This window comes from Manacus vitellinus, unplaced genomic scaffold (assembly GCF_001715985.3).
Source record: "Manacus vitellinus isolate BGI_N305 unplaced genomic scaffold, ASM171598v3 scaffold_63_pilon, whole genome shotgun sequence".
Classification (NCBI taxonomy): domain Eukaryota; kingdom Metazoa; phylum Chordata; class Aves; order Passeriformes; family Pipridae; genus Manacus; species Manacus vitellinus.
The window spans coordinates 1,435,850-1,451,916 of record NW_021940711.1 but is presented as its reverse complement, the minus strand read 5'-3'; the positions used below and the strand labels follow the sequence as shown (position 1 = coordinate 1,451,916).

The window sequence follows — 16,067 nt, the reverse complement described above, 5'->3', positions numbered from 1 at the left end:
GCACGTGTTGGCTGTCAGCTGGGGCTGTGCCCTCCGGGTGAGTGCGATGGGGCTGGTCTCTGCTGCTGCCACCCTGATTTAAAGTGCCATCACCTGTATCGCCTCCTGTCCGTGAAAGCTGAGGAACAGGAGGTAGCTGAGCCTCTGGTCTGTATGTCTGTCCCTGCTTTCGTAAGTGCCTCTCTGAATTTGGTGCTTTCAGCCTTCCCCTGTACAGGACTGATGGAGACGGTGCTACTGCAGAGGCTCTCCTGTTCCCTGGGGGATTTTGCTGCTTTCTGTCAGCTCAGTTGTGACCAGCACATTGCAGAGAGCCTGTCTTGCTTTCTCCTCCTTAATGTCACTGGTGCTTTGTTTTATGTGTCCTCTTGCTACTTTTCTCTGCTCAGGTCGCCTCGCTATTGATATGTGAGTTAATTTGTTTCAGGAAAATCTTGTAGTGAGTAAATTGCTTTTCTTAGAAGTGGACGAAGGGAGGGAGGGACTTCTCTTTTTGTCCTCCTCGTTCTTAGTATAAGGGAAAGTCACGTCGCTAGAGGTCAGTGTCCACAAAGACAGAGGAGTTCTTGCTTTATTCGAGTGAAGGGAGAAAGTTTTCTGAGGCAATAACCCAGCGGGGTCTTTCTCAACTTGCTGGGGGTTCGCTGTCCATTTTATACTAATTTCCCTGGCCATATATCCCCCTCTCCCTTTCCCCACTGGCTAAGGTACCTGGGAGGTACAGAATTCCTGAACTGCCCACTATATATCCCCCCCAAACATGTACAAGCACATGCCCCCCCCCATGGGTTGTACGACCATTAAAATGAGCTCTAAGCCCACCCTGTGCGTAGAAGTTAATATATATAAACCTTATTAAGCCTGAAAATTGGAGAAGTTCAACATGAGTTAGGTCAAGCAGCAGCTCTCTCAATGTTTCTCTTAGCTGGTTTGTCCTTTATCTCCAAGCAGACAGACAGAGTTTGTAAAGAGACATTCATCTTGTTCTTGTAGTTAGTGGAAAAAAAGCCTTCAAGTTAGTATGTAGGAAGGTATTAAAAAAATCTCGGGGGAAAAGGGTTTCAATACAGTCTGGGGTGTTCTGTGTCTGTATTAATTGTTTCAGAGCTTGTTCCCAGATGCAGGTGTGAAAATATTATTAAAATGAGCACAGTCTGTGTGGTGTCTCTGGTGAGGGGGTCTGATATATGAGTGTGGGCTGTGCTGCAACACCTTTCCGAAACACAGACGTTTTTAAACTGGTGGTTGTGATCGTAAAGATAGTGAAATCTGAATAACATGAAAGGCAGAGCATGCTCTAACATTGCAAGTGTGTAATTATGTTTAACAAAGTTATGTTTTGAAGCAAGGTACTCTATAGGTGTCATGCAGAAATATTTATTTGCCTTATTCTCCAGGTTTGGGTGTGAATGACCTTTTACATTCTTTATCTTTAAAGACTAGAAAGCGGTGGTTTTCGTTTGTGTTAGCTGAGTGGATGTTTTCTGTTTGATTTCTTCTTTAAAATAATTCTGCCTCATTCTATGTTATCTTGAAAAACTGTGTGGATTTTCAGTAATGATTGTGGCGTAAAAGTCACTGTTGTTCTCTGCTAATGCCTGCCAACCAAGATATTACATCTAAAAATACCTCAGCTACTATCTTATGATGGGCAGCTGTGCTTTATATGCAGCAACAGGGTCTAGAAGAGTGTATTTAACATTTATTAAGTGTTGCAAGTGTGTTTCTAGATAAATAGCTTTTGAATGCTTTTGGTGTAGGAAATGCTGTTTATAGTGAATTAGAACTGAGTATCATCCCAGGCAGGTGGCCTGAGATGTTTAATTGCAGGACTGGTTGAAACAGCAGGTGGAAAAGAGTGATATTCATCTAAACAAGTCTGTGTTTTCAGGCTACAAGCACACTCTCCTGGTCCAGCATGAATTCTTAGCAGTTATGAGTCCTATGTAGCAAGCAACAGCATAATTTCTTCATTCTACGAAAAACAGAAAAAACAACAACAAAAAAACCAAACAAAACCCCCAAAACCAAACAAAAACACCCCCACCAAATGCAAAACAACCCATCCTTTGACTTGTTGGTCAAACCTCCACTTTTCACCTTGTTTCCTTAAATAATTGTAGTCACGTTTGTTTCACTTTTATTGATAATATATTACTAAATACATAGAACAACTGCTGAGTTTTATTCATGTCATACTGACAATATGCAAAACTGATTGGTGCTTAGAATTTTCTGATCCGTATTAAAATTTTATGCTTATAAACATAATTTATTCCTTTCTCATAAAATGCATATTATGAGCCTAGGGCTGCACATGGCGGGGGCAGGAAATTATTCAGATTGGCATCCCAATAAAAAACAGGAATTAGCGGATGTCTTGTGAGATAGCATTTTTATCTTTGTGTTTTTCAAATCTCTGTTTTTATAACAGAGATGGACAAACTAAATGCTTACCCAAACAGCTTCACTGGGGAGTGGGTGAGAATTAATTCATCAACTTTGCACGCCAATCACATTGAAAGTGGCATTACCATCTAAACTAAAGCTGAGGTCTCAGGTGACCTTCCACCCATAAATTTATTTCAAAAGTATAAGTGTCCCTTCATCATTTTGATTTGAGAGCCAAACACTGCTTTATTTAATGGACATAAGACATCAAGTCAGTGCAGTGCTCAGGGGTACATCATTATGGTGGAACTAGAGAAGGAATGTGCAGAGCAGGACTCTGAGCAAGATTTCTCCTGGCACATTTTTCTGTCCCAGCTGGAGCTGGAAACTTTTGAGTTTACAAGCACACTGCAAGAGAGACAGAATCCTGTCAAGTGTTTGTGCCTAACTTGGAAAAAAAACTTGCCAGGATTAATATTGTTAAATATATTTGCTTGCTTGAGAAACTTGCCTGAGAATCCTATGAACCTCAAATAAGAGACATAGTTTTTAACCTTATCAGGAGCAATCAGCATCCGACATTCAAGGCTGTGAAAGAAGTCGTTTGAAGCTGGACGACACAGCAGTAACTTATAGACTGGGAACACCAGAGTGTTTAAAAAGCCATCGAAAGGACTGTAATCGTAAAAAAAGGACGCTAGACGGCAGTAAAGACCGTGCGACAGCTGCAGTTGTTCTCCCGGCACATTTCTCTGTGCAAACTAGAGCTGGAAACTTTTGGGTGTACAAGCACCCTCCACAGGAGACAGAACGGGATAGTCCGAAGGGCTGGGAAGGAAAGCGCAAGGCAGCTTTCCCAGGATCAGTTCGCTGCCCTGCCTCTGTCCTCACTGCCTGTAAACCCCAGTCCCTCTTCAAAAAGTATGGTTCAAGAGCTCCTTGGAATTCTGTTTCCCAAGGTGAAACCAATAAAAAGAAAGAGGGATCATTGTATTAACTATCGCTCACAGATATGTTGTTAGTTTTTATAGTAAGTAGAAAACTGTAAATTACTGTAGGAGCTGCTGAATGCACTGATCTTCATGGCAGATTTGAATGAGGTGTGTTGCCAAGGCTGTGTTTTGGTTTTGCTGCAGCACTCCTGGAAAGGATGGTTAAGGCTTAGGAGAAAAAGGGGCTCTCCAAACCTAGGAAACAAATGTATCTTGTAGCTTGGCTCTGTGTCAGAGCTGGGTACACACACATGTACAGAGATGCCTTTAGTGAAAATACACAGCCCAACAGCTTTCCAGCTCTCCAAGGGGCAGTGCTTCTGAGGTGCTTGATTTGGAGGAAGTCAATCCAGAGGAAGGGAAAACTGATGGAGGGGGGGCTTCTAGGGCTCTTGGACCCCCTCAGTCCCTGAATTGCTTCAGGCTGCCTTTGGCTTTGCTGGAATAATTGCATGTTTTATTTTCCCAGCTCCCCAGATTTTTGTGTGTGTGTATTGGATGAACTTTTGTCCTGATATTTCATATTATTGACCCCATGCTTGCATCCTTTTCTTATGTAGCCTTGGAAATTGCACTGAGTGTTTGCTGGTCGTGCCAAGGTTATTTAAATCTTGCAAGGTCACCTGGGCTCTAAATCATGGTAGCCTTGCACGGCACAGTGTGGTCCCTTCTGTTCCCTGACACGTCCTGGGTGATTAGTGGAAGAAACTGCCCCTTCAAGACCAACAAAAATATCTTCACTTTACAAATAACACTGGGGAGATTTGAAGGGGAAGGGCAGCATTGTGATTAGTAAGTGCATTATGTGTTCAAATGCTTTTTTAGGCAATTTCTGTTACTCCTGCTGTTGCTCAGAGGATTTTCTGTTCTGTCTGACATTGGAGCAGGGAAAGGCTTGTCTCTGTTCCTTTGATGCCAATGGTTATTCCTGCTAGGAATAGCTTGTCCTGCTTTTCCCTGCAGACAGCCTGGGCTGCTGCAGTGAGAATTCTTTGGTGACTAGATTGTTAAACTCAGGATAGGAAGCAATTAGTCACAAGGGTTTCCAGGCCATTGCTGGGCTAAACTCACACCCTCTTTGTTGTAAGGATGACAGGTTCTGCTCCTTCAGGCTCGTCTGCTGTGCAGACAGATCTTCCTTGTTCCATCTCTGTGCCAGAGAGATGTACTGGATGTATAGAGGGGAAAGGAAGGTCTAATTTAATTCAGATTTGGGGTTTGTGTAAAGAAATTCTTTTTTGGAGAAGGATGAAAACAATTTTTCTCTCTTCTGGAAGCTTCATCCTAACACGAGCAATGTGCAAGTGCTCCAGGCAGTGTCCAGCTGATGTCACTCTTTAAAGCTGGAATCTGAACGACCACCTGCTTGCTTCCCTTCCTGTCTGGGTCACACTTTGTTGTTTGTATGGCAGGGCTGTAAAATTTGTTCCTTCCAGAACACACACAAAAAAAAAAATTTAAATAAAACAATATATATTTTCGGAAGGATTTTTGTGTGTGTGTATTGGATGAACTTTTGTCCTGATATTTCATATTACTGACCCCATGCTGCCAGTATCACTGATCAAGTTTGAAGTTCACCTCTCAAATCCCTGTGCTATGCTGGGAGTTACAAATATAGGAGCGCCAATGTTTTAAAATTGTACTTATTTAACTTGGGTTATATAAATTAGATATATGATGGGAAAATACAGCAAAAGCTGCTGGTAATTACTTGGAGCAGTGACAAATTAGTTTGGTTGGATTATTGTAGGAAGAAAAGTGACAAATGCCCAGGTTGCCATAGATCTACCTAAGGAAAAAAATACATCCCAGTGTTCCAGTGTATAACCAGTCTGGATTGTCAGTGTTCCATTTACAGATGGAAGGGAGTGGGGAGAGGGGAACTGGGAACACCCCTAGAGAGGGAGGATGCCTCCACACATGGAAAACCTCTGACACTAGGTGGCATTTCTGGGATCAGGGCTCCACCTCTCAGCATGAGGATGGTTAATGATTTCTAACTCATGAGGCAAAGCTATAGTCGAGTTGATCCAGCCTGCAGGAATGCTGACACAATTCAGGGGTGGTCTATAGCACACATTATGCATTTAGGAAATAATAAAACTGTAATAATGTATTTTTTTCTGCTTCACTTGATACAGGAAACAATGTCTAAGTGTGTCAAATCAAAAGGGGGGAAAAAAAGAGGTTTTTTTATGTTTAGAAGACAGATTCAGACGCACTTTATGGCAACTGGACAGGTAAGGAGACTTTTTTTTTAATTATGCTATTCAAACCTTTTTTAATATATTTAATATATTTTCCCTTGATTACGTAACAAATTTGCAGTTCAAGGTAATGTAAAATACGTGTTTCATCATCTTAACATAGTATAAATCAAAACCAAAACAATCTAACAAGTACGTGTTGCATCAGCTACATCTCTATACTGATTCCCTAGAGGAAAGGTCTTCTGAGTAGAGGAAGTGGAAAAAGGAAAGAGATGCATTCAGAAGGGAAAAATATAAAAGGGAAAAGTCACCCATGCCTTTGCAAAAAGAAAAATGACAAATGTCTTGTGTGTGATTACAGCTTGTAGCTACTGGAAATCAAGAATCTTATTTTATATTTGTAAATCTTTATCTGGACAATCCAGATAAATACAGTTTGGAGTTGGGCAATTCTCAGGGAGGCTCTGGCAAAGATGAAGGCTCTGGCCAGAAGTAATGGCAGTATGGAGATATTCCTTATCCTGGTCCTCCCCAGCTGGATCAGGAGAGCAGCCTGGACATGGAAACAGCAGTCTTTACCTCTGAAGGATCTTGTCCAGTGACGTGCTCAGGATCTTTTTACATGGCAGCCTCCTGGGATCAATGGATTGGGCATCAGCAGCTCCAGAACACTTTCAGCCCTGCCAGCTGCTCCTGGGAATACCTCACTGGAATTGCATGGGCTCCCTCATTTACTTCCAAGCTTTTCCTGTCGATTTGCATCATCAGGTACTAGCAGGGGCTGCTGATACTCACACCTATGAGGGAGCATCGAGACCTGGTTACAGGGTTCTGGATTCTGGCAATTCTCAGGGAGGCTCTGGCAAGGATGAAGGCTCGTGCCAGAAGGACCAGAGGTGCAAGATATTCATTATCCTGCTCCTCCACAGTCAGCAGGAGAGAGCACCCTGGAGATGGGAACACCTGACTTTGTCACCACAAGATCTCTTCCAGCCACATACAGATGGTTTTCTCATATGGAACTGCTGCAGCTTCCTTGAAGTCTTGGATTGGCACCGGAGTCTTGAGCTCGGTTGCTGCTCTTGCCACCTGCTCCTGGGAATGCCTGACTGCAATGGCCTGGGCTCTCACTCTTACTTCCAGGCTTTTCCTGGCCATGTGCACCCTCAGGGATAAGTGAAGTCCAGAGGGGTCACAGACACTCAGGGAAGGATGATGGCTCTGGCCAGAAGTAATGCAGGTGTGCAGGAGATATTCCCTTTCTTGCTCCTCCACACACAGATAAATAGAGCAGCCTGGAGATGAGAACTACTGCCTTTGCTGCTGGAGGACCTTGCTTGTCCAGCACTGCACGGAGGCTCTTCCCATGTGGCAGCATCCTGAGAGCCATGGATTGGGCACCGGTGGCTACAGGCATCTTTCAGCTGTGCAACTGGTTTGTGGGAATGCTTTTCTGGGAGCCTGCAACAGGCTCTTTCATTCCAGGCTTTTCCTTGTCAGGTCCATGCTCAGAGATGAGACGGGTCTCCTGACACCTGTGGCTCCAAGGGAGAAGGGAGACCTGTCCTCAGGGATTTCTCTGTCTGGAGTCCAGCAGCTCTCACAGAGGCTCTGGGAGGGATGGAGTCTCTTGTCAGAAGTAACCCAGGTGTGCAGATATTCCTTCATCTGCTCCTGCAGGACTGGTGCTAGAGAACACCCTGGAGATGGGAACAGCTGCCTTGCCACTGGGAGATCTTGTCCTGCACCACCTGTAGCCTCTTCCTATATGGAAGCATCCCGGGAAGCATGGATTGGGCAGTGGCAGCTCCAGGACACTTGCTGCTGTGCCACCAGCTGCTCCTGGGAATGCCTTACTGCAGTGGCCTGGGCTCCCGTTCCTAATTCCAGGCTTTTCCTGGCCATGTGCATCCTCAGCAAGGAGCAGGCTCTGCTGCTGCCTGCCCCTCCCAGGCAGCAGGGAGACCTGTTCAGAGGGGCTCCTGTGTCTGACTGACTCCAGCAGGTCTCCCAGAGACTCTGGGAGGGATGGAGTCTCTTGTCAGAAGTAACTGTGGTGCCAAGTTATTCCTTCTCCTGCTCCTGCCATCCTGGATCGGGAGAGAGCCCTGGAGTTGGGAACACCTGCCTTTGCACTGCAGGATCTTGTGAAGCAACATGTGGAGGGTCATCTCCTATGGCACTGCTGTAGATTCCTGGGAGCCATGGATTGGGCCCTGGGGTTGGTCTTTAAACTAAGAATTTATTTCTTCCATTTCTACAAACGTGATTTTACACAAACTGGACAGAATAAAGTTTTTGAACCACTCGGCAGAATTTGACGTGGCCTTACCCATGGCTGCAGTTCCTGCTCTGCCATGGGGTTTTCCATGACCCCATGCACAGGCATTGATGCTTCAAGGTGTACCTGCTGCACCATGGACTTATCCACAACCACAGATTCTTCAGGCTTGCCCTTGGGCTTATCCACAGCCACTGATGCTTCGGGGTGTCCTGCTCCCATGTGCACTCATCCACAGGTCACAGTTCCTTCAGCTGGAGTTCACATTGGAGTTCCAGACTGCCCAGCACAGCAGCACAGAAACAGCAGCGATGCCTGGCCACCTGCCAGCCCAGGTGTGTCACCACTGCTGCCACCAGAGTGTCCCCAGGCACAGCACAGTAAGATGAGAACCAGCAAAACCCAAATTAAGCCACTAACGAGCACTAATAACCAACAACCAGTGAGCCCTTGGCCAGCACAGAAGCCTGTCAGTGAACAGCTAAACAGCACAACAGCTACACATCCAGTTTAGCACATTCCAATCCAACCTGTTGTTCTCTCAAACCCTTCCAGCCCCACATTGGGCACCAAAAAGGACTGTCATGCTTTAACCCCAGCTGGCAACTCAGCCCCACACAGCCACTCTCTTGCTGCCCTGCAGTGGGATGGGGGAGGGAATCAGAGAAGTGAGAAAACTCAGGTTGAGGTAAACACAGTTTAATAGGTAAAGGAAAAGCTGTGCACACAAGCAAACAAAATAAGGAATCTGTTCCCCACTTCCCATCTGCAGGCAGGTGTTCAACCACCTCCAGGAAAACAGGGCTCCATCACATGTAACAGTGACTTAGGAAGACAAACAACACCACTCTGAACAATCCTCCCTTCTTTCTTGCCTGAGCATGATGCCACAGGGTTGTCCCACCTGTGTCCCCTCCCAACTGCTTGTGCACCTCCAGCCCACTCCCTGGTGGGTGAGATGCAGAAGAGGCCCTGACACTGTAAATACTGCTCAGCAATAAGGAGAACATCTCTGCATTATCAACAGTCTCAGCACAAAGCCAAAACCAGCCCCACACCAGCTACTATGAGAAATTTAACTCTACCCCAGCCCAAACCAGCAGAACTCAGCATCTGCACAAAGCAAGATTTCGTTTCAGCATCAAAATAATACTCAGTTGGTCACATACCATATTCTCAGGGGCTGAGAATGTCACTTTTGAGCTAGACTGATTTATACCAGCTTTCACAAACATTTCCTTTAGATTCTAACCATGATTTAACATCAGCGTCTCCAGTTCGGTATTTCTCCAAAAAGCAACAAACAATAAATCCTCCTCTGGGCTTGTTACTGACTGTAGGTTCTGACTGTCACAAGCAACTGCAGCAGACCACTTCTTTCATAAAGGTATCACAGAACTACTTTCCTCCTCTCCTAAATCACTGGAAACTGGTTCCAGAACTCTGCTACTGGGAAAGGTAAGGCCACTTCCCAGCTCTGGGGGATTTCAGGACTCTCAATACATGCAACTTTTTATCTCCAAGGTAATTTGGGAGCGGGGGAGGTACAGAAGGGAATTCCAGGTAGAAGAGTTTTCTAAAAAACGAGGCATTTCAGTGCCTCACTTCATTTACTTTAAGCACAGCATTGCCTGCAAGTTCCTTCAGTACAGCAAGGATTATTGCCCAGCCGCCTTTTCTCCTTCAGAACAGCACAGAATGTCCTTCACAAAACCTTGGTGTTAGTTTACCTGTGTGAATAAACTCCATTCACCTCAAAAAAACCCAAAAAACCCAGAAAACAAGCCCCCTTTCTTCTTTCCTTTCCCTGGATTCCGTGTCAGCCTTAGAACACCCCCGGGACGAGCCGGTAGGGCACGGCAGCGGTGTAGCGCGTCCAGTCCTTCCCATATTTGCTGGAACAACGGTGCTCGTCCCTGACGCAGCGGTGGGTGAGCAGAATGGTCATGTAAATGATGTAGAAGTAAGGCAAGATGTGTGCAAACCCACAGGCCAGGCAGTAGGCCAGCGAGCCCAGCAGGTCTCCCGTGTAGTTGAAGTGACGAGCCCACCCCCAAAATCCCGAGGTCATCAGCTTGCTGTAGTACTTGGTGCCATCCACAGACATGTAGGAGCACTCGATGTACTCGGGCTTCTTCCCCCAGATCCTGCAGTTCCCGTCTGTACGACGGAAAAGGTCCTTCTGGTGGTTGGTAGCTCGGAAGATGTAGTAGCCAATCAAGCCCAGCATCAACACCCCCACGGCATTGGCTGTGCCCAGCTGGACGGGGTGGTAAACCAAATACAAACCCTGGGGAGCACAGAGACAACAGTTGCAAACAAAATACAAATATGCAAAAAACAAAATACAAACAAAACTTGCAATATGTGCTCAGGATGCCAGACCACTTACTTGACTACAGTGACCCACAACAGATGAGAAGAAAGGATGGAAAAACCCACTCCCACCACTACAACTGTGGAAAACTTGCACAAAACTCTGCATCCTACATTTGCCTTCTCTCTTTCTCTCTCCAAAATTGCACTTTTTCACGAAACAAGAAGAGAGAAGTTGCCAGGATGCAAACAAAGCAGGAGAGAAGGGAAAAAAACCAAACAACAAAAGCCAAACCAACCACCACCAACCACAAGACCCTCAACATGCAGCAGCACAAAAAGAAACAAAGGATTTAGAAAAATATACAGACAAAATAGACAGTGACAGAAAAAGGCCCAAAAGAAGGAAAAGATGTCAATTCCATGCATGGACAGTAAACCTTCCTACAAGTGAATTTGTTACAAGGAATGTTGTAATGGATTCTCAACACTCAATTATTTAAGTAATTAAATTTAAGTATTAAGTAATTATTTAAGGTACAAATTATGCTGCTGGGCAGAATGTTTCTGGAAAAGTTCTTTCCTTTTAGCCCAGGTATGGATTGTACCCATTTTTACCTGCAGAGTATAGAGGTAAGGCAGCCAAACACAGTCTCCCCAGCCCAAATACCATCCAAAATGATCATGGCAGATATCAATGGTTTTCAAATACCAGGCTTCGTTCCAAAAGAAGTCCACAACATAAATACCCTGCAACAGAACAATTTCCCATTAATAACAGAGCACAGTCACCACTCACCCTGTTCAAGAGCATCAGCCTAATCTCTGTGCTGTCTTGGGATATGATCTCAAAATTCACTTGTGAATTCCATGCTAACACTTGAAAAACAGGGTAGTAAGAGGAACATATCACCGCAGTACAATCTATCTGGATACACAACATCTGAGACAAAAATATGATGACTAAGGCAAGTGTCCTATGTAAGGACACACTTCTGCAGTGAACTCACAACTGACCACCCCGACTGCTCTTCAGCTTAGAGCCATGTGGTTACACAGAGGGGGGATAGAGCTTTCACTGGACAGGCTTTCATTTACACAGATCAGTGAGGAAATCCAATCTGTGCCCTGTATTTATTACCTTGGGGTCTCTTCAGGTGAGAGCACAGCACCACACGGACTGTTTTGAGGTGTGCAGGCATTTGTAGTTCTGCCTGTCTCTCACACACTCACACACACGAAGTCAGGTGTAGCACTGCCCTCAGAAATAAACCACCCAATCTTGCTCCATCTAAAGCCACAGAATTTGTCTCTGTTTAATTTGGATTCAAGATCAGGCTATGCCTGTGTCCAGAACAGAGGCTCAGAAAAGTTTCCACTGACGTTTCCACTGAAATCTGGTGCAGACATGACCAAGGCACTGGTGGCACTCTGAAGGGACACAAGTGTCCAAAGAAGTTCCACTACTTCATCACTGAATGAGCTTGTTTAGGCCAATTTAATTTCCTGTCTAAGTTTAATTTCCACGGAAGGAGCTTTTTCCCTACTTTAATATGAGTTCATTTCCAAACTGGTTTCTTAATTTCCTCTTTTGCATTTACCTGAAGGACATTGACAAGGATCATGGAGTTTGTCACTTGGCCATACAGCTCCTGCTGCTTGGCAGCATAGGAAAGGTTAATTAGAGTCCAGGCTACAATCCCAGGGCGCCCATTGAAGAAGAGCTTGAAATCAAACCACCTTCCTATTCGAGGGTTAAATTCAATGCCCATCATGTAGTCGTAAAAGAAGTTGCCAGTGAATTTGCTGGAAAGCACGAAAAAATAGAAAAGTGCACAGTTATACACACGTACAGGCAATTACTATTGTGACTACACATTACAGATTAATGTGATGTAGTGATAACAAAAATCATAAACTCACGTAAGGTGGTGCAAGACAACACAAACTGACCCAACTGAATTAATAGAGATAAATTTTAGAATTTCAGAAGTGTCCTACTTTACTCTTTGTCATGCTTTTGAACAGTCTAGCTATAACTTTATTTATAGGGTGGAGGTATCTGTGACACTGATGCTGCCATCACACGTGTGAAACATGGAGGATGGTGCCAATGAAGCAAAGAATCACATTAGCTTATATATTATTTGTGCCAGTCATTCAATTTATATGTCCAATTTTCATTTAGCTATTTAATAACTAGCATTCTCTCATTACTCAAAGTCACTTACCAGTCTTTGGCATTGGTAGGGAAGAAGTAGCCTTTAATCATGGCAAACGTGGAAACTGCATATCCCAGGATATTGGCACACCACAGCAGAGGAATCCAGTTGTCAAAAATGATGGTAGGGGAGAAGAAGTGGAAGTAATAGGCATTTGCAAACCAAAACACATGGGTAATGATCCAGGCCTGAAGTCCATTGATTTCATATTTATTCACTACACCTAAAATATGAAGAAAGAATGGACTCTTCAGCAACACGACATTAATACAGCTTTTTATTGTGTATAGAAGCTCAAGCAAGTGCTCATGACACGACCTCACTTTTCTGAAGGTTACCTTAGGCTCTGCTGTAACCATTAGGCTTTGTTAGGCTGAGTTTTCTCCTCACAAAACCGAATTTAGAATCTCCCCCAAAACTGATGAAACTAAGTGACCCCTTCCAACACTTGCTTCACATCACCCACTTGGTTCCAGTCTCTTGGGCTAACGTAGCTCCAGCAGGTCCAACTGCCTCGTCACATACCAGCACATCAGTCCACTGATGATTCTAAGTGCCAAAATTATCAACTTTTCCATTGCTGGTGTGCTGCCTGCTGTATCAGTAGTTTTACTGACAGTAAGAGAAAGAAATTCTATAATTTATTCTACAAGAGGACACAGGCTGCTTTCTATTTGGCATTCAACTGAACATGTGAGGGAGGTGAGGGCACTGACATCCACATTTCCTCCAGCCACAAATGGGCTGTTAAAGACCCTAAGTACAGAAATACTCTAATTTTAAAAGACTGGATGGTGTGAGTGTATTCTAAGGAAGACCTTACCAGCAGGGGTGACAGCACCTTCCTGTACACCTCCCACATATCCAGGAAGAAATTTATGGCAGAAATCAGGAACGAACACATACAAAACCACCTAGAAGAGAGAGATTGTATTAACAGACAAGACAAAACCCCTCATAGTACTATTATGTATATACCAAATATGCTCTGCAGTTTCTAATAAATACTGGATAAGCAAATATGGCAATATTTAGCAGTTGTGATTTTAGACTAGTAATACGTCCAAGTTAATACACAACTCTAAAGATGTATTTCCTGACAGGTTGTTAATCCTTTTTTGGTGGGGAGGCAGAACAACTGCTAAATAGGTTCAGGTCCTCATCCTTTTATTTTGAAATTAATCTGAGTTATAAGTGTTTCCCAATTAGGAAAAAAAATAGGTTTGCTAAGTTCGAAGATATTTCACACATATAAGTTAAATTTCATTTGACAGCTTTCTTTTACTGCCTGCCTATAGAAACTATCAGCCCTTCTGCAGTGCTTTATTGGGTATGAATTTAAAAAAAAATGGGTATTGTTTTTCTATAGTACCTTCATCAAGGATTATGTCTCACAAAGAATATTTGTGTATATTCCCCATGCACTTATTTTTCCAGTCCATAAGCTTCACTTGGATTCCAAAATCCATGGAAAGTGAGAAACACCCAAGAGTAAATGCCAGGGCTACATTCCACTATCCTTTGTGTAAAAGGATTCATCCAAGAGCTGTTTGAAAAACCAGACCCTTCAGCAGTTCATAACTCAGTGATGTACCTGGAAAGCCACCCAAAGGGAATAGATGCCAGCAGCCCTGTAGGTCAGCGTGGGAGTCTTGTTCCAGATGTCAGACAGGTGTTTGTTCCCTGTGAGCAAGTCCCTGAGGGGATCAGTCAGAGAGCACTGATACTGGTCACAGGACATGATGAAGTAATACACAATCAGTGGGGCAAACAGGAGCAGGAAAAGGATGCTTGCCAAGGAAAACCAGTCCACCTCCCTGCAATCCAAAACACAGCAGTTTTTTCCCTGGTTTTCAGGTAGAGAAGTGGTTTAATTATATCAGACAATTTTTTTTCAGTGGCCCTTCCAGACTAACCGGATGAAAACTGAAAATGTTTCAGGGTATATACACTTCTTTGGGTCAAATAGCCACAAAAAATTTAGCACTGAACATAGAACACACTTTACCTCAAACTGTTATAAAACTACTCTACTTGATCATAGCAACACATTAGACATTATCTCCCCTCAGGAAAGCAGATAATAATTACAGACTTCACAGCTTTGATGGCAATCGTGGCTAGAGTTGGTAGAGTATTCAGCTGGAAGGGATAACAGAACCCCAAGAACATTAGGAAAAGCTTGGGAAGACAGACCTCGGATGGCCAGGAGTTGAACTCCCTGTCCCACACGCTGTCTGGAAAGCCACAGGCAGCCGTGGCTGTTTCCAGCTGCAATACAACACCCCACCAACACCCGCCCAGCTCTGGGAGAACAGGGTTATCAGCCATAAATCCTGCTACAGCAGGAGCTGTCAGCTGGGAATACACAGATGTCAGGATGCCTGCTTTCCAAAGCTCAGGAAATATTTTGGTCCTTGAAGGAACTACAAATTTTACCAATTTTTACGATTCACTTTCCATTTTTGCAAGGACTGTGTTTTAGCCCAAGCCATCTGGCAAACTCTCTGCCTCAAAAATCTTGAAGGACTCTCCTTTGGCATCTGTTGCTACAGGAAAATATCCATGAGCCTTCAAGGGCAGGGCACTACAACAGTCTGTTATTAACAGGAGTGGAGCAACTTTAGGAGCTAAGTATGAAGCACTTGGAAATACAAGGACTAATTAGGGTCATCAGCTTCTCTCACCATGCTCTTCCCCACTGCACTTGAGAGGTTTGAGTATCATTTTGGGTGGGTTTGTGTTTTCTTTCTTGAGCAAGTTTTTTCTCCTGATGGGCTGCCATGATGTCTTCTAGGAAAGAAAACAATTCATTACATTACTCCAGCTTGTTCTCAGTAATGCCTATGGTTCCACAAGAGAAACACAAATAACAGTTATTAAAAACTCTTCTATAGCCTCCTGATTACAAGAAATTTGGAGGTGTAGGGAAGGAAGGAAAAAATCCTTAGCAATTCCTTATGAACTTATATTCAGCAAAACATAATCAAAACACTGATGTCAAACTAACCCATTAAACTTCTTGCTAACTGGAAAATTTTTTTGAGATATATAATATTATATATGGCACATTATTTACATGTGAAATGCAAAAGGAAAGAAAAATGTTTCCTCACATTCTTTAAACCTCTGAAAATAAATTTCTGTATCTAATTGCCTTCCTTAATTAGAGAAATGGCTAACATTATCTGTAACATTGCAACATTATCTGTACTGGACCCTGGTAAGGATGTACTTTTGCCCACATCCCTTGCTCCAGTTGTGCCAGCTACACCAAAGAAAACAGGAGATAATCTCACCAAAGTCAAAAATCAGCTGTTATGGCATTTGACACTCTATGGGATTTAGCACTGGAGCTGAATCTCTTGTGGGATCTCTGGTACAGAACAGTGTATTTAATGAATGGTGCTGTTTCTGAACTTCCCTGGGCAAGTTGCAATTGGCTACTGAGGCCAAAAGATTTAGTCTAAGGATTTTTATCTTTTGAAACTACAGGCTGAATTTTAGGGATAAATTGCAGTATGGAAAGTGGATAAAACAGAAAATAGTGTTTCTTCCTAAAACAGATTTGAAATAGTCCACTTAGGAAAAACTTACAGACTTGTAAAACTCAGAAAGCTCGAAGCCTGCTCAGCATACCTGATTCCTCATC

General features: G+C 43.7%; 1 protein-coding gene across 1 annotated transcript; it reads right to left on the bottom strand.

Moving 5' to 3' along the window:
* Positions 1-8,467: 8,467 nt before the first annotated feature.
* Positions 8,468-16,067, bottom strand: DHCR7 (7-dehydrocholesterol reductase). The gene is made up of 8 exons (XM_008931752.3): positions 16,055-16,067; positions 15,103-15,208; positions 14,010-14,232; positions 13,239-13,329; positions 12,425-12,638; positions 11,795-11,999; positions 10,812-10,943; positions 8,468-10,167 (listed from the first exon to the last, which is right to left on the bottom strand). Exons 2-8 carry the CDS (start codon positions 15,198-15,200, stop codon positions 9,703-9,705), a joined length of 1,428 nt encoding a protein of 475 aa, XP_008930000.3. The 5' UTR covers positions 15,201-15,208; positions 16,055-16,067; the 3' UTR covers positions 8,468-9,702.

What these genes read in the sequence shown, in the direction of transcription:
- DHCR7 (XM_008931752.3), bottom strand. Translation starts at nt 15,200, where the DNA reads ATGGCAGCCCATCAGGAGAAAAAACTTGCTCAAGAAAGAAAACACAAA. An exon ending in CCCTTTGGGTGGCTTTCCAG is followed by an intron (nt 13,330 to 14,009) that starts GTACATCACTGA and finishes TCTCTCTTCTAG; the next exon opens with GTGGTTTTGTATGTGTTCGT. An exon ending in CTTACCTCTATACTCTGCAG is followed by an intron (nt 10,168 to 10,811) that starts GTAAAAATGGGT and finishes TGTGCTCCCCAG; the next exon opens with GGTTTGTATTTGGTTTACCA.